The 24,828-nt window shown below is 36.0% G+C and overlaps 4 protein-coding genes across 4 annotated transcripts in view; 1 reads left to right on the top strand and 3 right to left on the bottom strand.

Moving 5' to 3' along the window:
- Nucleotides 1-926: 926 nt before the first annotated feature.
- LOC111486190 (eukaryotic translation initiation factor 1A-like) lies at nucleotides 927-2,217 on the bottom strand. Its single transcript, XM_023133227.1, has 2 exons — nucleotides 2,149-2,217; nucleotides 927-1,613 (listed from the first exon to the last, which is right to left on the bottom strand). Exon 2 carries the CDS (start codon nucleotides 1,597-1,599, stop codon nucleotides 1,162-1,164), a length of 438 nt encoding a protein of 145 aa, XP_022988995.1. The 5' UTR covers nucleotides 1,600-1,613; nucleotides 2,149-2,217; the 3' UTR covers nucleotides 927-1,161.
- A 1,014-nt stretch (nucleotides 2,218-3,231) lies between these two features.
- LOC111486189 (uncharacterized protein At4g28440-like) lies at nucleotides 3,232-4,732 on the top strand. Its single transcript, XM_023133226.1, has 2 exons — nucleotides 3,232-3,596; nucleotides 4,275-4,732. The coding sequence occupies exons 1-2, from the start codon at nucleotides 3,347-3,349 to the stop codon at nucleotides 4,460-4,462; spliced, it is 438 nt and encodes a 145-aa protein (XP_022988994.1). The 5' UTR covers nucleotides 3,232-3,346; the 3' UTR covers nucleotides 4,463-4,732.
- A 7,776-nt stretch (nucleotides 4,733-12,508) lies between these two features.
- On the bottom strand, nucleotides 12,509-17,436 carry LOC111486015 (DDB1- and CUL4-associated factor 13-like). Its single transcript, XM_023133007.1, has 18 exons — nucleotides 17,355-17,436; nucleotides 17,243-17,318; nucleotides 17,064-17,153; nucleotides 16,858-16,969; nucleotides 16,385-16,412; nucleotides 16,159-16,257; nucleotides 16,002-16,068; nucleotides 15,885-15,919; nucleotides 15,725-15,799; nucleotides 15,549-15,644; nucleotides 14,804-14,867; nucleotides 14,654-14,707; nucleotides 14,306-14,391; nucleotides 14,142-14,202; nucleotides 13,990-14,054; nucleotides 13,716-13,821; nucleotides 13,337-13,425; nucleotides 12,509-13,103 (listed from the first exon to the last, which is right to left on the bottom strand). The coding sequence occupies exons 2-18, from the start codon at nucleotides 17,306-17,308 to the stop codon at nucleotides 12,941-12,943; spliced, it is 1,356 nt and encodes a 451-aa protein (XP_022988775.1). The 5' UTR covers nucleotides 17,309-17,318; nucleotides 17,355-17,436; the 3' UTR covers nucleotides 12,509-12,940.
- Nucleotides 17,437-18,194: 758 nt separating this feature from the next.
- Nucleotides 18,195-24,828, bottom strand: part of LOC111485939 (26S proteasome non-ATPase regulatory subunit 2 homolog A-like) — an 8,941-nt gene continuing 2,307 nt past the window's right edge. The window contains exons 9-25 of the mRNA XM_023132915.1: nucleotides 24,672-24,754; nucleotides 23,594-23,708; nucleotides 23,275-23,349; nucleotides 22,650-22,808; nucleotides 21,747-21,854; nucleotides 21,526-21,630; nucleotides 21,303-21,443; nucleotides 21,123-21,227; nucleotides 20,600-20,821; nucleotides 20,332-20,445; nucleotides 20,037-20,252; nucleotides 19,594-19,653; nucleotides 19,378-19,491; nucleotides 19,193-19,278; nucleotides 18,978-19,086; nucleotides 18,709-18,887; nucleotides 18,195-18,631 (exon numbers count right to left, since the gene is read on the bottom strand). Of these exons, the coding sequence (XP_022988683.1) occupies nucleotides 18,556-18,631; nucleotides 18,709-18,887; nucleotides 18,978-19,086; nucleotides 19,193-19,278; nucleotides 19,378-19,491; nucleotides 19,594-19,653; nucleotides 20,037-20,252; nucleotides 20,332-20,445; nucleotides 20,600-20,821; nucleotides 21,123-21,227; nucleotides 21,303-21,443; nucleotides 21,526-21,630; nucleotides 21,747-21,854; nucleotides 22,650-22,808; nucleotides 23,275-23,349; nucleotides 23,594-23,708; nucleotides 24,672-24,754 (2,067 nt within the window). The 3' untranslated portion in view covers nucleotides 18,195-18,555. The remainder of the gene's footprint in view (nucleotides 18,632-18,708; nucleotides 18,888-18,977; nucleotides 19,087-19,192; nucleotides 19,279-19,377; nucleotides 19,492-19,593; nucleotides 19,654-20,036; nucleotides 20,253-20,331; nucleotides 20,446-20,599; nucleotides 20,822-21,122; nucleotides 21,228-21,302; nucleotides 21,444-21,525; nucleotides 21,631-21,746; nucleotides 21,855-22,649; nucleotides 22,809-23,274; nucleotides 23,350-23,593; nucleotides 23,709-24,671; nucleotides 24,755-24,828) is intronic.

Genomic DNA, 24,828 nt, shown 5'->3' with positions numbered 1-24,828 from the left:
GCAACCCCTTGGGGATAAGAACGGTCATAAACAGTTAGCAACCACCTAAACATAAGATGGATGAATAGTGAAAGTGTTGGATAATGAAAGTCCCACGTCGGTTAATTTAATGAATAGTCATGATTTTATAATCAAGTAATACTCTTTCCATTGATATGAGGCATTTTGGGAAAGCCCAAACCCATGAGAGTTTATGCTCAATGTGGACAATATCATACCATTGTGGAGAGTCGTGTTCGTTCTAACATGGTATTAGAGTCATGCCCTAAACTTAATCATGTCACTAGAATCCTCAAATATCAAACAAAGAATTGTGAGCCTCGAAGGTGTAGTCAAAAGTGACTAAAGTGTCGAACAAAAGGTGTACTTTGTTCGAAGGATCCAGAGAAAGGAGTCGAGCCTCGATTAAGGGGGACTCTATTCGAGAGCTCCATAAGCCTCAAGGGAGGCTTATAATGTAATTTGTTCAAGGGGAGGATTGTTGAGAATTATTGGGAGTGAGTCCTATATTAGTTAATTTAGTGGAAGATCATGGGTTTATAAGTGAGGAATACTATCTCCATTGGTATGAAGTCTTTTGGGGAAACCTAAAGCAAAGCCACTAAGTGGACAATATCATACCATTGTGGAGAGTCGTAATTTCTAACAAAAATAAGCATTATAGATTAATGGCAGAAATCTCTGTACAATTATAACTCCTTCAAGATCAACGTTTCGATCCAAAGTAAAATGCTTATCATTGACCTTAGTTCAGACTGATAAACACCATTGAAGCAACACAAGACAACAGAAGAAAAAATGCAATTCTTTTTAGTGTCAAAACGAAGTACTTCTTCCTCAAGATGGATATCTATTCAAAGCTCACATATAGCACTTAAACAGAAGAACAAGAAGAAGAATGGTACTAGACCATCTCAGAAATTGGGTAGTCATAAAGAGCTGGCTTCTCTTTAAATATGCATATGATAGAATAGAGGTATTTATTGACCCAGAAGGGGCATATGCAATCATATAGTACAAAAGACCAGACGTTTCATGGGTTATAACCGATTCCATCTCCATTCTCGGACTACTATGAAATGGAATTCGATAATACAACTTCACCCCACTATAGTATAGTTATTCTTTACTAAGATATTATTCGAAACAGAGGACTAGCATCTAGATCCTATCAATATCTTCGTCCTCAAACTCAATATAAGCATCACCACCACCTTCATCGTCATCATCCATACCCCCAACAATACCCTCGTTAAGACGTGTATTCTCAGGTAGCTCACCGTAAGCTTTCAAAAGCCTAGCTTCATCAGGCATGTATTTGAGAATCACGTCAGCTTTGTCATCTTGATAGTCACGAAGACCAACGAGTATGATATCCCCAGCTGCAATCCAAACTTTCTTGTGCATTTTCCCCCGAATATGACAAAGACGTTTAGTCCCATCGATACACATCGCTTCACACCGACCATTACCTAGCATTCGGAGCACTTGAGCATATTCTTGCCCATCTTCCTTAAACACAAGCTCACGCTTCTCATCATCTGCCTCATTCTTACCTCTCTTCCTATTCTTACCTCCCTTTCCCTTGTTCTTTGGCATGGTTGCAAATTATTCTATCAAGATAATGGAAAATCAGCCACCAGAAACATAGCTTCACAAACTAAGCTAGAAAATAAAGGGGAGTTTGTTCGATAAACAACTATGTGAAGAAGATCACTAGCAAAATCTGAATTAACTATGAATATCAGAACAGATTTGCCAAAAAAGGAAAAAGAGGCAGACAACACTTATGAGTAACCAATCAGCAAATATGACCCTCGCGTGGGGTTTAACTAGCACAACAGAAAATCCCCTTTCAGCTTTCTGATGAAACTCTTACTACTATAACCATTTTGCATCGGTACTCATCGAAATCCACCGTTACATGCGATGCAAGCAATTAAAGACTACGAATTCAAAAAAACTGGCAACCTACTACGAAAATCCAAAATATTCACTCGAATTAATGAACTCATCATCTTCTTCAGCACCAGAGAAAATAACCGAACAAAAGAACATCTAACGAAGATAAGTATACATAGAAATCCCTAAAATCGACATGCACGGACATGGTTATGAATTTGAAGGAAAAGAACAGCCGAAGAGTACCTTCTTAGCACACAGAATATGATCGAGCAAGCTAACAGAAGAAAGAAAGCTGTCTAAATTCGAACCTCAGGAATGAGAATTTTCTTATGCACTTATAACCGGGTACAGAGAATCCTTTGTGGTCGGGTCGGGTCGGGTCGGGTTTTAGCCCATAAATGACGAGTTCGGGATTTGGGCCCGTTTCTATGATCCATGTACAAGCCCAAAAAGTTGGTCCAATTGATGCATGGAAAGTTTTCTAGTATATACTCCTATTTTCACTATAAACAAAATTCATAAATAATTGGGATTTTTTTTTTCTTTTTTTTACCATCTTTTTGTACACGCTATTCCCGTTCTACATTGTGGTGGCAAAGTAAGGCAGTCTAGTAGCTGTTCGTGGGTAAAAGGAGGCACTCGAATCCATTTACGATCTCGAGTTTCCCACTCAGCCCTAATCAAAGAGATAGTGAAACCCTCGTTAAATCAGGTTAGAGACCCCGGGTGGTAGCCTAATCGAAGAAGTTGAGCTTATGCCGCCCCAACTTTTTTTTTATATAGGATATTTGAAGAAATAAGCTCTTTCATCATTATTAGTAAGCGCGACTTCATAAAAAGCAAGAAAAGCGCCCAACAAACAGTGAACCATGATCGATCGTGATCGTGATCGTGAGAATTGCCTAGAGCTTTTTGGCCCACATGTCCCGAATTATTTATCCATTTATGGTTTTGGTTTTGTTTTGTGGAGCTCATATTAATACCATTAATTATGTTTCCCATATCATTAATATGAAAAATATTCGACAATAATTATTTAATAAACAAATAAATCATTCATTTGGGTATAATATTAATTACTTACATTTATTATTTTATATTGGGAGAGTTCTCTTTCTTAATTAAATTATTTAACTAAAAAATATACTTCAATGATAAATTAGATTCATTATTCAATTATTAGAGTTATTTTCTTATATTTTATGTTTCATTTGAAGATTGAAAAGCCCAAAGACCAAAGCCCAAAGCCCAAAGCCCAAAGCCCAAACTATATAATCGAGCCCATATTTATAAAGCCCAATATCTGAAAATCCCAATTGCGAGTGCAACCCGAAAGTAAATTCTTAGGGTTAGGGTTTTGATCCTCAGGTTCGATTTCATTCTCCATTTTCACGTTTCCATTTCATCGGCGACAGGGTTTCGTTCTGTTACCTCGATTTCCATGGCGACGCCAGCAGTGAATGCCCCGGCAAAGAGGAAGCCTGTGTTTATTAAAGTTGAAGACCTAAAGCCTGGTTCGAGCGGCCACACTCTCACCGTGAAGGTCGTGAGCTCCAAAAATGTCAAGGTTGTCAATAAAGGAGGACGATCCGCCATGCCTACGGCTCGCCCTCAGCAATTAACTCGCATCTCTGAATGTCTTGTTGGTGATGAGACTGGTTCTATCGTCTTCACAGCTCGAAATGACCAAGGTACGTTTCTGTGTTGATGTAGGATGTTTGTGAACCTAATTTTTCTCATCTTTTGGATGTCTTCATGTTCTTGTTGAGGTGATTTTGTGTATGGTTACTAAAATAGTTGGATAGACTGGATGGATATGGATTTCCTTTTGCTTAGATATTTTTTTTTATAATTGAGAGCTCTTTGTTTCTGTTGGAATGTTTTGCTGTGAGTGATTTTCTTTTTTGCTTTGTTCTTGGTGAACTAAGTATTCTTCTCTGTAACTTTTTTTTTTATAACTAGGAATGGAAACTTTTCCTTGGTAATTGAGAAATTTCCTTTGTAGTTACAATGAGTCCCAAAAAAAAATTATATAAGCTTGGGGGATCTTTTGTTCAGTTAATTTGTGTTTGAATGGTTATGTTCTTATGGTTGTGTATAAACAAGCAACGTACTTCTCTAAATTCTTTTGCATCAAAAGATATTCTGAAGCTGGATGATGATATTTTGTTATTGTTGGTTATTGAAATGGAAGCAAGAACTTACATTAGTGGGAAATTTGAGTTTGTGTTCAACTTCCTGTGGGAGTTCTAGAGGCTGTGGAGTAAAATCTTCAATCATTGCTCTCTACCCATCACCAGCAAAATGAAAAGGTTCAGAGCTTATGGCGTTTTCATGTCATTCTGAACCAATGTTTGTAATTTTTGCAGTTGATCTCATGAAGCCAGGAAACACTGTGACCCTGCGGAATGCTAAGATTGACATGTTCAAAGGTTCTATGAGGTTAGCAGTGGATAAATGGGGACGAATTGAAGTCGCTGAACCAGCCGACTTCGAGGTTAAAGAGGACAACAATCTGTCACTGGTTGAGTATGAACTGGTTAATGTTGAAGAGTGACTTCGAACTATGCAGTGTTAATTTATCATGGATTTACTTTCTCTATTGTGTGGTGGACTGCTTTTTTACTGGTATACAGTTTTATATGGGAACACAAATCTTGCTGGAGGGTAATATAAGTTGACTATTGCTGTGACTACTAAGTTCTACCTGCTTAATTTGGGTCTGAATGTGATACAGATCTTGGAAGGCAAGGCCAAATGTTAATTTATCTGCTTGTATTGGTTGGAAAAGTATATAGAAGGTTTTACCCATGGATCTTCGTTATGTTGCATCACTTGTCTAACTATTGTGACATTCAGCTAACTTCTTGATCAATTGTTTCCTTATCAAAAGGTATAGTGAGCTTTCATCATTGAACTCTCACAGATGTATACTCATCATAAATTTTGATCATTTCTAAGATAGAATTTCAACATATCTAAATCATTCAAATTAGAAGATTAACGATTCAAATTAGAAGATTAACTTGAAGCTTATGTGCAAAAGCATCAAAAATTAAAACAGAGTACAAATTTCTTCATCATAAACGCGTATTAATAATTTTAAGGGGAAACTCAAAAGAAAAAGTCTAAAGAAAACAATAAAACAATATTTGTTAGCGGTGGGCAAGTCCCACATAAAACATTGTTTATAAGAGTGTGAATGAAAACCTCTCATTCGCAAGAAGGGAACAAAACATAAAACATTGTTTATAAGGGTGTGAATGAAAACCTCTCATTCGCAGATGCAGAACCTTGAGAGGAAGTTCGAAAGGAAAAATCCAAAAAAAACAATACCTACTAGCGGTTAGGAGACTGGAACAAACCAAGTGAAATATTACTATCTACCCATTAGCATCAAAATTCCCTCAACACCCCAATAGATCATTTGAATGGGACTCACCTAACAGCCATAATAACTTTTTAGAGTGGTGGAAAACAAGCTATCGGCATCAAATATGAAGCCCTACATAAGTCTCTCAATTAGCATTTTTAATTCATATTTGCACGACATTTCTATAAAGGAATCCACCATGAAGGCCCCACGAGTCCAATTCCAAATAAAAGGCAAATGTCTGTCCACCGTAGATCTTCCTATGCAGTCTAGTAGTCAATGGCTACACAAACTAAACATTAAAGACATGCAAACCTGACTGAACAGACATGACCAAATGCCTGTGCATCAGCTCATCTAGCTTAGTAACGGGCATTGTCACAATGGAATCCCTTAAGTATGTAGATGAAATAGTCGTGAATCTTGAACCTCCCATTGCATAATGAACATGCTCATAACCATTTACAACTTCAAACTTAAAGCGGCCAGTTAATTGCTTCTAAATTTTACTGATGAATCATTCGATTAATAATTTTTAAGGTTAGTATTGAAGGACTAAAGAATATGTAAACAGAAGTCGAACCGGATGAAATGGGTTAAGCCATGTGCCCGCACATGCTCTCATACGCCCACACACGCTGCCACACGCCAAGTTTCCCTCACCCACTCGCGGACTAGCGCGCCTAAGCCCATGCGCCTTCTTCCTTCCTCGAACTTGTAATTTTTCAAAAATCTTAAGGGAATAACCAAGATGTATGAGTACCTGGGATTCATGAAACAAACGTAAGCCTAGGGATCTAACCATGGGTCAATCCCAGCAAAAACTTCTTCGAACAAGGTCCTAACATCGAGTAGCATAATCTAATTCAAAAAGTTCACCCAATTGAGCACATCTAGCATATTTTTTTTTCATAGTTCCAAGATCAATGACGAACTCCATGAGTGCATCATAGAACTCAATAGTTACGCTAACCTGTTCAACACTATACTTATGATTATGCTATACAAAAACAAGAAGTAAGAACTTTCAAGGAATGGGTCAAATCATGTCATTTCTCGAGAACAATAGCTAAGAATCCTAATACTACCACTTGGATCTAGAACTGATCGGAACTTTTTAGTGCCCATTTCTGTCAACTCCCCACTATCTTTCTTTGGCTGAATGGGGCTACTGCTTCGCTGCTGAATATATCTGAATATCATGATAATGCCTCTTAACTATAGGTAGAATGGGAATAGACTCAAAAGTTTCTCATGTTCCTCAAATTATTTTGACGGTTGCTCGTTTAGCTAAAAAAAGGACTGTTTTGTCAAGGACAAGGCAACAAGGGAAGTAATGCTACATGAGGTACTTAAAGAAGGCCACTATCAGTTGAAGCTACCACTTCTAGGATCTCCGCTCAAACACATCAGCTATGTCTCCTACTGTGAATAGTTTAATCTCTATGGCTAATGGTTCCAGATTACACTGAAGAAGTTGGAGAAGCCTTAGAAAACATGGAAAAAAACCAAACCAATCTCATTATCTGATGCAGACAACGTCTAAAAGCGGTATTTTTATATCTAAATACTGGAATTTCTTGGCCAACACAAACATAAAGCTTTGTCAAATGAGTTCAATAAACAAGAACCTATGTTGGTGTTCATAGATATGAGAATGTTCTGTACTTAAATCAAGAAAAATATGTTATCTTAAAGCTTGTAACACATAAACATCTACAGATTTCACGCATTATTAACAAACTGAGAATGATGCAAATTGGGTTTGAAAGGAACCAGAACCCTCACAATGGTATGATATTGTCCACTTTGAACCTAAGCTCTCATGGTTTTGCTTTTGGTTTTCTCAAAAGGCCTTATGCCAATGGAGATAGGATTCCTTGTTTATGAACCTATGATCTTCCTCTTAATTAGTCAATGTGGGACTACTCCTCTCTCAAACAAAGTACACCATAGAGCCTCCCCTAAGGCCTATGGAGTCCTCGAACAGCCTCCCCTTAATCGAGATTCGACTCTTTTCTCTGGAGCCCTCGAATAAAGTACATTATTTGCTCAACACTTGTCACTTTTGACTACACCTTCGAGCCTCACAACTTCTTTGTTCGTTATTTGAGGATTCTATTGACATGACTAAGTTAAGGTATGATATTGTCCACGACTTCCACAATGGTATGATATTGTCCACTTTAAGCATAAAGCTCTCGTGGCTTTGCTTTTGGTTCTTCCAAAAGGCCTCATTTTCTCTCTCTCTTTTTCGACACTTCCCAGATAACTCAAAAAACTCAATTGTCATCTATGCATTTCTTAAAAAATTAATTTCCCTGGTCATTATGTTCTTTGGTATCTTTCTTTATAAATAATCAGGTCAGCAAGATCTCTATAAGGAGTCGAATAATCAATCTGTACAAAACAATGGCGTTTTTTTAGGCTACAAGTGTCAAAGAACTTGGGAGCATAAAACTAGGATGTGACACTCAAGCTTTGTAGATTGAAAACCATCTTTGTTACAGAGTTTATAGACAGAAAGATGAATGCAAACCAACTTGTGATGTGAGCAATACAAGGAAATTCTTTGGCAATGTTAGAAAGATTTGAAACTTAGGGCTGTTTTTGTTTTGGTTTTATGTTTTGGTCTGTATTCATTGGTAGATTGACTCGGTATACATGTTTATTTTATATATATTTGTGCATGCTCACTCCTATATGCTCTCGCTATCGAATCATTCACAACTTAGTGTATTAGTAGGATCCTCTCTGACTTTCACTATTATTTTGTGATACATTCCTTAATAGAATGAGTTTTTACGTCAAAGCCTCATAAATTCTACTGTAATCACAGTGAATTGGCTTATTGATCAGCAGTAAAATTTATTTTTCTTGCTACTCAACTGCTGATTTGGTTTAGGGAATAGTCAAGAGCTAACCTAAAACTTTCTTACTTACTTGATTCGTGGCATTAGGGTAGCATCCTAATTACTTAAAAATCAAGAGATAACCTAAAGCATGTTTACTTAGTTTGATTCATGGTCTTCAGGTAACATACCGATTACATGAAAATGAAGGGCTAACCTCAAGCTTACTTGCTTGATTCATGACCTTATAGTAGCATCCCAATTACTTGAAAATTAAGGGCAAGTCTAAAGCTTACTTACTAGATTCATGGCCTTAGGATCTTGATTACTTGAAATTTAAGGGCTAACCGATAGTAATGCATGTTTGTAACACACCCTAACTTCATTCATGTTGTCATATTGTCCTCATGTGCATAAGTTATTCATAACATCAAACATGTCATAACATAACCCTTGAGCCTCATGAATTCTTATAAGGAGGTCATTAGGGGTATTTTAGTCTTTTACTACTTGAATCATGGTTCATACCTCAAACATATTCTAATCCTTTCAATACCATGTCTGAATTCTTTATGACATTTCATGTTTTTATTCAAGTCTTGGTGAGCTTATGTCTTTATTCGTGTCACCTTATTGTCCTTATGAGCAATTGTTATTCATAACATCATATATGTCATAACATAACTCTTGGGCCTCATGAATTCTTATCAGAAGGTCATTAGGGGTATTCTAGTCTTTTACTACTTGAACCTTGGTTCATACCTCAAACATAGTCTAACCCTTTCAATACCATGTATGAGTTCTTTATCACATTTCATGTCTTTATGTCTTTAAGTCTCTGTGAGCTTAGGGCTTGGTTATCCTAGGGGCAATGTGAAAATTTTACCCTTCATTCTTTATTTAACCCCTAAACGTGCTCAATGACTTTGGAATTTTGCATAACCAATAAGCCATATATAAAATCTTAGGTCATCTAGAGTTCATTTGGTTCATAAATCAACATTAATGCATATAGGGGCATTTTGGTAATTTTGCACTTATTCTCCTTAACATGTCATCTTATAAGCCTTCTATTAAAAGATCATGAGCAGGGAAGTCTATTTAGAGAGTTATTTTAACGACTTGATTTTTGAGAAAAACTTTGGTTTAGGTTATCACTTTCGATTCTTGACCTATTTCTTCCATATTCCATTAAATCATATTTCACCTATGGATTCCTATAAGTATAACTTGAGAAAAACCCGAAGTGGCTACTTACCTCATCATTGACGGTCAAGTTCTTGATTCTCGAACTTTCCATATCCAAATTGTTCCTGATTTTTTTTGGTAGGTCAACTTTTTAGTCTATTTTCAGGAACTAAAAAGAACTTCATGAGAACCAATCTGGACGGGTTTAAGGAAAACAAGGGAAGGTCACATTTTCGACTGATGTTACCGGTTCAATTGGAAATTCAAACTTTCCTCCATGGGCCATGAAACTTGAATTAGGGAAACTTGTTTCGGTCAACTTCAACTCTTGAATACTTAATTAAAGACTATATGGTAAGTGGACAATGGGTGTGGTACCCTATCATTTTTGCATTTTATGCTTATTATATTTTTTTTTTCCAAAACTTTTCCATTCTTATGACTCCATTGATCATTTTCTTGGATCCCTTAAACCTTTTTTGGACTCCTTAAACCTACTAGGTGTCTTAATCTTATTTGGGGTCTTTCAAAACCTCCCCTCTTAAGAACTTTCATCCCCGAAAGTTAACCGTTCTTATCTTGCCTAAGGGTACTTGTCCTTAGCACTATTTTCAAGTTTTTTAAGGTCTTTTTATAGGTTTGAACTTCTCCCCATTGTCCCTATAATCTGTCATTGTGGCCTTTAGTTCTTACCTTATGTCGTAAGTCATGTATCTACTTGTACTGACATTTGTTCCTTTTATAACTATCGTCTTAACATCCTTTGTTGCAATTGTTTCCTTATATCTTAGAGCTTTTAGACTTTATATTCAACAAGGCTTGACATAATGAACGTTGTTCCTTCTAATTCATATATAGATGTTCCTTTCGTTCCATCTTACACAAGGTGGACTTTTTGTGTCTTAAGTTCTTCTTTTCTGAGTACTAAAAGACCTTCCTTAATCCTTGTAGCTACCCTTAGCCATCCAGAATCCTTATAATCAGCCCTTGTGACATTTAGTTCTTAAATTATGTCATAAGTCTTAACATAATCAACATTGTTCCATCAACGTCATAGCTTAGATGTTCATTTTATTCCGTCATGTACAAGCGAGTTCTTTGGGTTTTAAATTCTTCTTTTCTCGGTATTACATGGCCTTCCTTAATCCTTACAACATCCCTTGGTTGTCCATAATCCTTATAATGAGCCCTTGTGGCCTTTAGTTTTAAATGATGTTTTAAGTCTTAACATAATCAATGTTGTTCCATCAAGGTCGTAGCTTAGATGTTCTTTTTGTTCCGTTTTGTACAACGCGGGTTCTTTCGGTCTTAATTTCTCGGTATTATAAGCCCTTCCTTAATCCTTATAACATCCATTGGCTGTCCATAATCCTTATAATCAACCCTTGTGGCCTTTAGCTCTTAACTTATGCCTTAAGATATTTTTTAGTTCCGACATTTGATCGCTTTGATTGTTTCAGCAACATCCTTTGTTGAGATTAACAAGTTTTTCTTGGTCGTCCTTGTGTTTTCTTGTATCGTAAAGCTTATCATATTTATGTTCAACAAGTCGAGACATAATAAACGTTGTTCCTTCAAGGTCCTATATTAGATGTTCCTTTTCTTCTTTCTTGTACAAGGTGGGTTCTTTGGGACTTAAATTATTCTTTTCTCGGTATAACAAGACCATCCTTAATCCTTGTAACATCCATTAGTTGTCCATAATCCTTATAATCAATCCTTGTGGCTTTTAGTTCTTACCTTATGTCTTAAGTCATGTACTTGTTCCGACCTTTGTTCCTTTAGAACGTCCTCTCAATATCCTTTGTTCCTTAACATAATTAACGTTGTTCCATCAAGGTCATAGTTGAGATGTTCCTTTTATTCTGTCTTGTACAAGGCGAGTTCTTTGGGTTTTAAATTCCTCTTTTCTCGATATTACAAGGCCTTCCTTAATCCTTATAACATCACTCGGTTTTCCAATATCCTTATCATGAGCCCTAGTGGCCTTTAGTTCTTAATAATGTTTTAAGTCTTAACATAATCAATGTTATTCCATCAAGGTCGTAGCTTAGATGTTCCTTTTGTTCCGTCTTGTACAAGGCGGGTTCTTTGGGTCTTAATTCTTATTTTCTCGGTATTATAAGGCCTTTCTTAATCCTTATAACATCCATTGGCCGTATATAATCCTTACAATCAGCCCTAGTGGACTTTAGTTCTTAACTTATGCCTTAAGATATCTTTTAGTTCCGACATTTGATCATTTTAATTGTCTCGTCAACATCCTTTGTTGAGATTAACAAGTTTTCCTTGGTCGTCCTTGTGTTTTCTTATATCGTAAAGCTTATCATATTTATAGTCAACAAGTCGAGACATAATCAATGTTGTTCCTTCAAAGTCCTATCTTAGATGTTCCTTTTGTTCCTTCTTGTACAAGGTAGGTTCTTTGGGTCCTAAACTCTTCTTTTCTCGGTATTACAAGGTCTTCCCTAATCCTTATAACATCACCGTTAGTTCTTAACTTATGTCTTATTGCACTTATCTCAACTCACACAGTTTTTATAGCTAATTTAGTTTGAGCAAACTTCGTCGAAATCGAATGCCGTTGAGGAAATTACCTCACAGCACACAGAGAAAATCGTTTGGAAGAAATGCGAAGTGTTGAACGAGCCGAGCCCGCTCTGCCTCCGGCACTCAGAAGAGCCGTAGCCTTGTCGGAGGAGGATCGCAAAATGGCCATCGGCAAATATGAGAATGCGGCGAGAAATTCTGTGCAAGCCACAACGAACAGAGCTCCCGTCTTGGACTGGGGCATTCATTGTCCAACCCAGCCGCCGCGTCCCGAGAAATTTGGGGGTTTTTCATTTCTTTCCCTTTTTTTGTTTTTTCTTTTTAAGATTAAATTAGTTTATTATAAAATTTAAATGGAAAAGAACAAAAGTAACTTGTAATATATTGTTTAGAAACTTAATCGTTTTAACATTTATAAGAAAGATGGTCAAATTTTCACATTTTATTTATTTATTTTCTCGATATCACCTCTAATTTTACTTATTTTTATAACCTGTCATTAAATTTTGAATGGTATTTTACAATATATTCTTATTTAAAACTATACTATAATTCACGAATAACATACGAAAGTTTTGGTCTAAATCTAGGCACTAGAAGGAGCTCTATACATAACAGCAATATATAAGAGTTTCGCATATAACGACGTGCTGATATGTAATTTGTATTGATCATTGGGAAGTCGAAACTAAAGCCAATCGACATCGTCTGTGTTGGGTATTACAGAGACTAAATATGATTAAAGAATTAAAATTTGATGAGGTTTAACACATTCATAAAGCTAAACAAGCTGAAAGCCAAAGGTTACTTTGGTATAGTTTAGCAAGACGTCGAGCTACTCGATCGACAATCAAGAATTTGTACAACACGGCAAAATTTTCACTCCTACGCTCATTCAACTGTCGGTCGAAAGCATGGGATGAGGGCAGGGTGTTGGAAAATTCTTGAGAACTACTGATGCCTGAATCATAATGTTTAGAAACTTACCGATCAATCCTTCCAAGCTCACGAGTTTCTAATAACTGGCAAGCAACCAGCAATGTCCCCTCCCCTCTCCTGGTTCGTAGTTAGTTTACTCAACTTCTTTGATAATTCTTCTTCTACGGAGTGGTACAGTTGAAATGCTCCCAGGAGCGCTGTGAGCTTTCCTCCTCTCAGCCTTCTTTCGTTCGGCATCGACAATAGTGTGACGGAGGGCAGCAGCTTTGAATATTGGTTTAGGTAAATGCCTATGCCTGCGATAACGAACCAAAAATCGTAGTTTCATAACCCCTATCTAATACAGTTTATTACCCGAGTACAGCGTAGGAAATGGCACTTTACAACAGAAAAAGGGAGATGAGGAATCCCCCTTCAACTAGTAAAACAGAAACCAATTAAATCTGGGTGTATGTTATGCATACACATGCTCATGGAAATATCGGATGCAGGTAGGAAAACAGATAATTAATGTCGACACGATTCTTACCTCACAATGCGCTTAACCTCGGGAAGATGTTTATAACGATTCTTAACAGCCTCTTGATATTCATGCTTTCTCTTCTCCCTTGGAAGAAGCTGCAGCACCATTAATTCAATTTAAAAGCAAATCATGGCTTCTATCAACTGTTATTACAAACATTAACCATTACAACATCAAAAATTATGAAATACTATCACTTTAGACTAACATCATGTTCCACCTGATCAAGACAGTAGTTTTCATGCAAGCTTTTATAGAATAAAGTTGATGAATTAGTTCTTTTGGTAAAAATATTGGGTATTTTATTAAAAGAGAAACTGAAAAATAAACGCATCCAGATCGAACAAGTGCAGAACAGAGAAAAAATACAGAGAAGATTTCTTACAACTCCTAATTGTTCAGATGCTTTAGCCTTCCAAAGCCGAAGGTTGGTGTCGTCACTCCCTGATATTACATAGCTTGCATCACAGCTGAACCTGACACAGAAGACCCTACAAATACCAAAAAGGAGAGAGTAACATCAGCGCAAAAGAATCAGTTGCTGTTCATATTTGAGCAATCGCTCAAGTATTGAAACTAGTAGTACATTGGAAGACTATCATCAAATAATAAACCTATAAATAATGAATATGAAGCAAAAGCTAGAATCATAAGCAAACCTTTGCATTCTTTTGGTATGATAAATCTCGCGGCTGTGACCCCCGTTATACGGGAAAATTCTTATCTGCAGAAGTAATACATGACAAGTTCAATAACATATCTTAGAAAACAAGATATAAATGGCTGAAAATAATCGGGGGCTAGAACTCACTGTTCTATCATATGAGCCAGTAACAAATTCTCGACCACTCGGTGAAAAATCAATATCCATTCTGAAAACAAAAAGATGAATCTTCAGATGGGTTTTAATAAAGAATGAAGATTAGGAGTGGCACTCTAATTCTTATAAATAAAAATCACAAGTCAGTATCTTACACAGCAGATACATGATCTCTGTGCACACATTTTGCCTCGTCTAGTCTTCTAGAATCGTAGCTATAACAGTTACAGTCTTCATTTGCCTGCAATTCATAACATAAGAGGTGGCATGCTGACAGGAACGAAGAACAATTTCATACATACTAGATGGCTAAGAAATATAGATAACATTAAAAAGTCTAGACTAATTAGAAAATTCAATAATGATGTATGCTTTAAACTATTTAATATACATTAGAGCAAAGAAGATTTGATTAATCATAATGAATGCACAAGGATGTAAGTAGTATGAGCCAAAAAGCCAAGACAACAACTTCAAGGAATAAGAAATCTTAAAATGCTTACAGCAGTGAAGTTCATTGGCTCCCTTGGATTCCAACAAATGGAATTTGTCTTCGTCTGTCAAAAGAAAGGTAACCATAATAATACAAGAAACATAATAAAAGATCGTTTTCCTAAAGAAGGAACTCCTTTGACTAACCACCACTATCATACCTGCATAATTATTTTCCTTACAGGGGATGACATGCGCAAATCATACAATGTAATGCTTCGATCACTACAAGACAAGACAAAGAACAACATGGAGGGATAAAACAATTATTATCATACAAAGTTGAAAATTTTCTGAAAGTACACAAATTAGCAACACAGAAAATTCTACCGGATCTAATATCATTACTAGCTCCATATCTGTCCTGTTTTTTCTGATAGAGCTAGTTCAAAATTTCAAATTCACACTACTTCACAAAGGAAGATGAATTACATATATTTAGTCACCACAAAACTTCAATCATCCATAAAATCTGATGTTGTTGACCTTGGGGTAGTAACAGAGGGAAAAGAAAAGATGTATTTGCATGAATGCCTCAAAATATCAATAGTAACTATTAAACAAAGCACAAAAAGGAACAACTTTTTAATTGAATATTTACAGTTTCCAGACATGGGAAAGTAAGATAAACATAAAGAAAAACTACCAAATGTAACTTTTAATCCAGCTAAAAATGCACAGAACTTACTAGTTTAAAATTTGTTTACGGTTAAGAATTTGATGTTTCAGTTCCAGAAAGAATGAAAAAGATTATTGCCTTAAACAGCAGGAGATAGAGAAAGAATAGACCTAGTGCAAATTAAAAAGTGCATAACAAGCATTACGCATAGACCATTATTAAGTAAACTGGCATCTGTGCTCATACAAATAAAGAATGGCAGTTAGGCCACGACTGATCATGCATACCTAGCTGATGTTGCGAGGACATTGGGTTCTCCAGGATTGAAACGAACAGAGATAACCGAGTCTGTTCCCCACTCAAAACTGCTCACTGGTTGAGACCTATAACAAAATTTGAAAATATCCTCAATATATAACAAGAATAAAGGAAAGTAATGAATTAAATGAATGGCGATGGATACCTGTTGTGATCCCAGATATTTAGTTGAGCACCAGCAGTGGCAAAAAGATTTCCATCCCATTGATGATCAACAGCCCTATAAATAAAAATTTTGGCTCAAATAAAAGGATAACTTGGATCGAAAGAAGGAAAGAAAAAACTTTCTAAAATTTAAAACTCACCAGAAAGCATTCTTCCAAACATAAACTGCCAGAGGCTGAATGTATGATTTTCAAGATGTCAGTCGGTAATAGTACAAAAAAATTCTTCAATGCAACGTGTAGATAATTCTAACGCACCTCAGATGAATTGTTTGAAGTTTCATAAGAATTCAGAGTGGGAATTGGGATATTCCATAGCCTGACACTAAAACAAACAAACAAAGTTTGGTCCCCAGGTAGAAAATTACAACAGTGTAACATTCTAAAGACATAGAATATAATAATGGTGACTTACGTGCAATCTGTTCCACATGATATCAAGATGCGTCCATCTGAAGATGAAGTCAAGCCTCGAACAGCACCTTGATGTCCAGGAAACTGACAAACCGTTCGCCTATATTGTATACAGGTTAGCATTTATATTTAGATTTTTAATTAAGGTGCTATATCTATCTTTTAAATTTTTGGGTCACTATAAAAACAAAATTTCAAACACCCAAAGGTGGGAAGCATCACATTACCTGTTAGCAATATCCCATAGGCGAATATCTGTAGACAAAAACAAAAATAAAACAAAGCAAAGATAAAGTCATATATAAAACAACTACGATGCATGACAAATTATATCATTGTTTGAATGCAGCAAGAGTAGTGCAGTACAATTAATCGATGGAGATTACTAAACTTCTTCAAATTAAAATTTATCAATGGAGATCACTACACTATATAAAGAAAATCTCAATGCTGGAAATAGAAAATAACAAGCTACTGCAAATTAAAATTGAAGATTCTAGTATAAGGTTCCAACAACTGTACAGTTCAATGAGAGGTTTACCAAAAAACCCACAAGATTTTAACAAACGAACACACAAGGGAGGAAATTTTCTAAAATCTTCCAACCTAACCTCTGCCAACTTTACAAACACCATCAGAAGAAGAAGAGACTAAAAACATCAAATCATTAGCCTAGCAGCTGGAATATTGAAAATTTTACCTCCATCCATCGAACCGGAAAATATCCCTTTCAAATGATTAGGATTCTTTGCCATACATGAAACAGCGTCTAAATGCCCATCCATTGCTCCTATAAATGGTTTTGCAAACATCTAAAACACAGAAAGAAAAAGACAATTTAAAAAAAATTCGAAATTGCTCGACAAAACAGCTGACTGAAACAATAGTTTCAAATCATAGCTTTACCCTGTCCAATTTCGCGGCATTAATAGCACGAACATACTCAACCGCCTTCTCTTGCGTTCGGAGATTGGGGTCGAAGTTCCGAAATACCCTCTAATGCAAGTAACACGATGTCAATTCATGTAGCAAGAAATAAATTCAACAAACGAAAAAAAAAAAAAAAGTTCGCGTCGATTAATCACCTGAAGGTCTTGGCTTCGTTCTCGAGTGAATTCATCAGTGGAGCGGGATATTACCTTGACCTTCATTCTTGAGAAACAAAACTCAAAACTGCACGGTCAAGTATTTTCGAAAGGATGCAAGGGAGGACAGAAGAAGACTGAGAGAAAAACCCTAATAGGGATGGAGCAGAAGAAGACATTAAACCCTGAACTGATTTGGATAATATATTATGATAATAAATTTTTATTTTTAGAAATAATATTAGTTATTATATTATATTATTTAATTATAATATTATACATTTTAAATAGAAATTATATATTTAAAATTATTTAATTATAAAATTATACATTTTAAAAAGAAATTATATTAAATATATATTAAAAAATTATTTAAAAGTAATATTTAAACCAACCCGATTTTTTTTTCCTGAAGAACTCGATTCCTACAAAAATAAATGAAAATTTTCACAATGATAAAGATTGAAATAGAAGGCAGAGACGGGACAAAAAGGCTTCTCGATATCTGTTGGTCGACATATCAAGTACCATTAACATGTCGTTGCAAATATGAGCATAGACAAATAATAATTAAATATAATGAACAAAAAAATAATTCATCCTAACAATTTCATTAAAAATAAAGTCACCCCTACAAAAATGTTTTTCATACTTCGATAAATCACCACTACGTATAACATTTTAATTTATCTTGACTCGAATAATAACTTTAATTTATTAATACTTTGAGTCATTGCCAGTAGACCCGAACTTATTCTAAAAAATTCAAGGCATTTCGAATTCTTTGTGGAAAGAAAGTCGAGAAGAACCTCTTAAATCATTCCAATATTAAACCGTAGACATAATAGTTTCGAATCGGATTTCTTCCGAAAGAAAATCTTCCGTCTCACGGTACACTACTCGAGTCCCCTTAGTAAACTTTGATTGTTGGTGGGGAAGAACAAGAAGCACAGCCAAAACAAGGAAAATCAATAATCTTTATACCATTCCAAGGTGGGATTCAAGATCATCGTCTCAAATTAGAGTAACCAAATGGAGAGATTCAAATCTCAAAATCAATACAAAAAGATCCCTATAGTCGGTGGGAGCAACTAAATATCTTAGCCATGAAATATATAACTTGATCAATTCGCGCACACATATCATCTTTCCAGCTCATGGCTGTTCATCAAAGCTTAACAATGCACTGCTTGGGTGAGATTAAGACGAGCGTGTAACTCGAGCACGAGTTTTCGCCGTCCACCGACATCCTGGTTAGAACTCATATCATCAAGCAGTAATGACTTATCCATTCCTTTACTTACAATGGCTTGCTACTGTTCTTCTCCGTATTCTGGGTTCTCCTGTAAAACGACAAACCCTTCTAGGATCGGCGAAAGAGGGATGTACCTGAAGAAAGAAAGCTAGAGTTAGCTCGTGACTAGTCGAAAAGGCAGTTACACAGACTAAATGGACAATTCTAGTACTTCTCAGTGGCCAGTTCTGCCCTGTCACCAGCAGCAAGAAGAACTGGAGTTGAGTGAGTTTGAAAACCAGTGATCGTCTTTGGACGACCAGCCTGTCCAACAACATCAACGGCCTGACCCACCCGAACAGGTACGGAAAGAGGCTTAAGATTCTCATCCACGGTCAACAGCATTCGCGGCTGTCGGGCATATTATACTTAACGATCAGAAGGGGGAACGATATAAACCCAGGAAAACAGTAAGACAAGAGTGAATCAACCAAAACTGACCTGCATTGCCAAGACAAGGTAGTAGAGCACATAATGATACTTCCCCAGGATAATGGCCTTCATATCAAGACATGCGTGCAAAGTAATTATTAATCCTGCAAGCGCGGTCCTGCAATGAAGAGTACATATGATTGAAAACAAGACGATAGATCATAAAACTATGTCGAAAAGTTAAAACTAATGGAAATAGGATTCTCAGCAGAGCAATCATTTACGGTGCTAATAAGAATCTGTCGGAATGATAAGGATTAAGAGTTAACAGGCCCTTTCCCAAATGTACAAGCCCTTGGGCAATCCTGACCTAAAAACATTTACAAAGTAGAGGGATCAGACAATAATTTTTCACACAACTTAGAAAGAGAATTCCAAAATGGAAAATTGCACAAGTGTGTGTCATTACACAGAAAAGAAGGCTCGCGTCTTTGTAGTAATAACTCGAAAGATTTCGAAGCATGCCAGCTATTCTTGCATTATTGGTTCCCGCACCGATCAAACCTAAGGAGATTACCGCTGCCTGTGACATCCATATAAGAACTTTAACTTAGAACATCAACAAAAGTAACAGACATTAAATTTAACAATTAAAAAAGAAAAAAGAAAAAAACTTGGCTCTCACCATCGCTACTTCGGAATCTGTATCATGGCTCAATCTGCTTAATGTGTCCATTACATTAACCTGGTCAAATCATCCAATCATCCAATTATATTCAGCATCAGAGCGTTAGCATTCAGAACCAACTCACCAAGAAAACTTCGCTTAGCTCAATAGAGCATCCCTATAAGTAGTGGGAATTTGTAGCTTACTTCTCTACATTAGGAGTGTTTGCAGCATGTTTTGCTGTAAGGGGGCGTTTACAGTATACTTTTCTATGTAAGAGCCTTTGCAGCATAATTTAAACCTTACTATTAACTATTTTCATGAAATTATAGAGCCCTTGACCCATGCATTTACTATCTTTTTCCCCACTACTTTTTGGTTGGAAAACATTTTTGTAGAAATCAGAAATTAAAGAATAGATCAAAGCATAACAGACTCCTCAAAGAACACATCCCACTGACCTTGGGGTTTGAGATGCAAAGGAGACCAAGAGCCAAGGGAACAGCACGACGAATATTTTGCTCCCCATACTGCAAAAGATGCTCTAATGAACGAATTGCCATCTCCAAACCCAATTCTTCAGCCATTGCCACCATTGCAATTCCAAGCACAGCAGCTCCTTGGTGGGATTCACCCTTCTCAAGATGTTGAGAACAATGACCAAGAAGGTTTTGAACCTAAATGGGGAAAGAAATAGACACCTAAATTTTATTCCTGGTGCAATGTGTTTATAAATTTATAAACTAGACTGCAGACCTTGAGTACATTCCCTGTTCCTGCATATGCACAGGAGAGCAATGTCATATCGCAATATTTTCTAATTTTCTCATTAAATGTCTTGGAAACTTCAGCTGTGGCCTCCACACTTTCCTGTTAGAACCAAGAGAACGAAAATACATAAGGGAAGCCTAAATTTCTTCAAAATGCATGATGCCAAAAGCCTCAGTGGAAGATCAAATCTTACAAACAGAAAAGTAATCATGATTACTACAGATAATGTATTCACAGCAGAATGCTGGTGCACCTGCTTTCCAAGGTATAGAAGACCAAGACTAAGTGGTAGAAGGCGACCTAAAGCATCCCCCAATTCAGACTCACTTCGATCCATTAGAGCAAATATAATTGCTTGAGCAACCTCCTCATTACAGGAGCCAAGATATATTAAGCCCAATGAGAGTGATGTGAACGCAATCACATCAAGTGAAGCTCTTGAATCATTTAATATAGGGGTCAGTTTTCGCCGTAACTGAAAGAATATACAACAAAGGTATCAATCAGGAATGGGAAAGAATCATTGACCTGCCAAAACATACACAAGATTATCCCGTACCAAAACTTGTTACATTAAAAATATATTATATAAATATGTTAATACTAATATATTTTAATCATTTAACTGAATTAATGGGAAAATGTCAGACTTCAGAAACCACATATAAGTTGTGCAATTAGAAGTAGAAATCCCAAAGCAGCACTTACAGTGGGAAAAAGGAGATTACCAAAAGGCTAATTGATTGATCGGACAGACACAAAACCTACAAACAAACCTGCTCATTTTGAGTTCCGGCATACGTAATGCCTAACCCCATTATTGCTCCTATTCGGGTTGATGCATCTTCTTTGTCAACATATTCTATTAAAAGTGCCAATGCCTGGAAACAGGAAAGACAAGGTTCAGAAAATGAAATGGATTCCAAGATTCTGCACAATAAAGAAGAAAGTCTCACAGGATCACAATCATGCTTGATAGCGCTATTGACAATACCAACTCCCAGCAATGCACCAGCAATAACATAGTTATCATTGCTGTGCAAAAATTTGTCAATTTGAGAAAGTCCAGCATCCACGTCCCAAAGCAAAATCATACCCTGCCGTCGTGATGATAAATGATAAGACAAAGCCAGATGCTAAACAAAATGGAATGACACAAATGGTGTAATCGCAACTTACCAAACTTGCCGCAGCACTCATCTTTCCATGTTCTTTATTTTTAAATAACCAGTTTCCTGAAGAAGCGCCACTGGATGCATCTGGTGTAACTGTCATTAATTTATCCTGAAATGACACTAACCAATCATAACAAGATCCAAAGTTTTCCTTTAAAAAATGAAAATTATCAAGATCCAAAGTAATATGCCACTTCCTCTGCACATTGATTGAACACCCTTTACCTGACCAAAGCCAGCATTCACAAAAGCATTGACGAAAGTAGCAGCCAAATTTTGTCTAGCTGAATCAACACTCGCACCAGCACTAGCTCTGCCATCAAGTAAATGTGCCTGAAATATTGAAAAGAAAAAAGGATGGAAATCAGTTTAACGAGAGTGTGGATATAAGTATGATGAATGATAAAAACAAAACAAATAAATAAATCCCTAGTAAAGTTGACATTCATTGACCTAATGGAATGATGGTGTGACACTATGATGATATATATTTTTTAAATGAATTGATTTTTTATTTCATACTCAAGGAACAATTAGAAACCAATTTCAAACCTCAAGGACCAAACATGTCCCTTTTGAAATCTCAATGACTAAATGGAAACATAATTCAAATCTTTAGGATGAAAGATCAAAAGTTTTAGTTTTTGAAACTTAAGAACTAACTAGAAATTGAGTTCAAATCTTAGGAACCAAAAACATATTTTCCGCTTTTTTTTTTTATTTATTTGGTAGCCACACATTGAAGACAAGGTGTGTATTAGAGGCAGGTAACGATAGGAGTGTCATCAGAAGGAAATTAGACATATTAAAAGGGTATATTAGTAAATAGTTCGGGATTTTGTTATGATATTTGGTTATAAATAGAGGGAGTGGGAAAGGTGGAAGTTAAGCATTATGGAGGGTCCAAGTACCTTCAATTACTTGGTTTATCTTGTAGTTCTGTTAACTTTAGTATTTCAATATATTCCGGGTTCCCTCAGTTTCCTCTTCACCTGGTCTTTTAGGCTGTTTTGTCCTTCTGGGTTAATGATGTTTTTGTTTCATATCCCAAACAAAATAAAGATAAAATTTCCAAGGATCATGCATTATCCCAAAAAAAAAATTCAAAGAGAATAATATCCACCATACCTTATAGATGTCTTCCGGAGATTTAGGCTCCATGACCTCAATGTCACGAGCAAGGGTGAGATAACCTTCACTTAGTTTGGCATTATTGATAATATCCTGCAATCCCTCTCTATCATTCTCATCTGCACACATCTCCTCATCAATCTCAAAACAAGTGCCCTACGTGAAGGAAATATTGGTAGTTAATAAAAGCAACAAAGAAAACATCAAAGAAAATGAAGCTCTTAAATGATATAAAATGAAAAGATAATAGTCAGTCACTGATGACTGGTCATGTCAAGCATTCATAAATCATAAATGCTTTATGTCGTCAAAATAATCAGAAACCAACTTTTGATAGTGAATAGTACATATGCACCATAATGTATTATACAATTCGGTATGCCACCCAAACATCGTTAAAAACCCAATGGAAATAAAAAGGGAAATATGGCAAAAACGTGCACAATTATGAGATTGAGTTCCATTATAAGCATTATAGTCCAAATTTAATAAATTAATTTTATACAACAATATATAAAATAAAATTGAAAACAAAATGTTTAACATCAATGCTCAGAAAATCGATTCAAAGAACCGAAATTAAATTGCAAAACAGTTAGCATACAGATTGTACAACATTTACCTGTCGAGCGAGTATGTACGAAAATTGCTTCTTATGCTGCACATCATCACAGGATTGAAATATCTGCCTGACATACTGACCACAGGCATATTAAATTGTTAAAAACAAAAATAAAGTAAACCTTTTAGAGACTTTTGACACACTAAGCAGTTAAAATATACTTGTTATGTAGAACTTGACAAGAGATGGCTGGTTAAAAATTCTTCATCTTTGACCCAGAAACAAGGATAACACGTGATACCTCCAATGATATAACATACTAATACTCACAGCTTGAAGATAGAGGGCAAAAAATTTAAGGTTAAAATAGAGGGCAAACCTGCACGTTGTCAAGGAACAATGCAATCTGAAGTGCGTTGGTATATTCTTCAAATTTCAGATATATCATATATGCAATATCCAAAGCTAGCATGTCATCGGGTCCAGGAAGATATCTGTGATGTTAGCAAAGTGAAATATCATAATCAAGGAGATCAATTCAAAAAAATGGAAAATGAAAAACTAACACTACTTTAATGGAAAATTGAGCTCCATCGAGAAAATATTAAATAATACAAGAGTGCATACAAAAAGACAGCCCAACAAAAGGAGTAAAAGAAAACCTAAATTAACTACATCCAAATGAGCTCCAATCTAAAATACCTGAGCATATTGGATTTATAAAAATCCTTGGAGACCAACACCAAAAGGCATTAAACCAAACAACAAACTAAACCTCTCAACCCCTCTATAAAACCTACTTTTACTCTCAAGCCAAAACCCCAAAAACCCAAAAACAAAAAGGTCCCACCACACCTAGAATTACCATTGATTTTTTTTTTTTTTTAAATATCTGTGAGTGTTTAGGCTAGCTTGCACACACCTCGACTATTCTCGTAGAATAACCAACTAACCTTGCTACATTTGGTTGGTAAGGTAATTCGTAGGTAGGTGTGGTCACCATGGCTTGAACTCATTTCCTTTAAGCCGTTTATTATTTACGTGACGTTTTTTTTTTTTTTTATCACTAGGCCAACCCATTGTGATTACTATTAACCTACTCAAACTTGCAAAGTTTCTCATAGGATGTAGCGTATTTATTCATATCATAATATAACCCATCAAACTTCAAATAGTAATGAGGAAAACCATTTCTTTAGAAGAATGGTAAAACAAACATAACTATGGCAAGTGCAGTTGCCCCACAGCCATAAGCAGTCATTCATTTTTCTCTTCCGAACAAATAATAGTCATACTTCAGCTAAAACTTTAAAGTGAAGTTAATCAAGAAAGGAATAGCCCAGACAAGCTTGGAAACAGAACCATCACATCAGCCCATTAACTCCTAAAAAAATAGTAAAATGGAAGGAAGTACAATTATTTGAACTACAAGAGATCAAGAAGATGATCTGACATACTTTGCTGAACTGGTAAGATAGATACAAGTCCTTTTGAAATTTGTACTGTCAACATGCTCTACTAACAGATCAAGATCTTCAACCTGGTATAAGTAAAATGGATAATTAAGTCAGCCATACCCCATTTCCCATTCACCCCCCCCCCCCCCCCCCCCCC

Source organism: Cucurbita maxima, unplaced genomic scaffold (assembly GCF_002738345.1).
Source record: "Cucurbita maxima cultivar Rimu unplaced genomic scaffold, Cmax_1.0 Cma_Scf00011, whole genome shotgun sequence".
Taxonomy (NCBI): domain Eukaryota; kingdom Viridiplantae; phylum Streptophyta; class Magnoliopsida; order Cucurbitales; family Cucurbitaceae; genus Cucurbita; species Cucurbita maxima.
This window is presented reverse-complemented; position numbering and strand designations above follow the sequence as displayed.

Coding starts and splice junctions, on each gene's coding strand:
- LOC111486015 (XM_023133007.1), bottom strand. CDS start 17,308: ATGAAGGTCAAGGTAATATCCCGCTCCACTGATGAATTCACTCGAGAA. Junction 14,708..14,803: donor TAAGGAAAATAATTATGCAG/GTATGATAGTGG, acceptor TTCTTTTGACAG/ACGAAGACAAATTCCATTTG. Junction 14,392..14,653: donor AGCCAATGAACTTCACTGCT/GTAAGCATTTTA, acceptor TATGAATTGCAG/GCAAATGAAGACTGTAACTG.
- LOC111486189 (XM_023133226.1), top strand. CDS start 3,347: ATGGCGACGCCAGCAGTGAATGCCCCGGCAAAGAGGAAGCCTGTGTTT. Junction 3,597..4,274: donor CACAGCTCGAAATGACCAAG/GTACGTTTCTGT, acceptor TAATTTTTGCAG/TTGATCTCATGAAGCCAGGA.
- LOC111486190 (XM_023133227.1), bottom strand. CDS start 1,599: ATGCCAAAGAACAAGGGAAAGGGAGGTAAGAATAGGAAGAGAGGTAAG.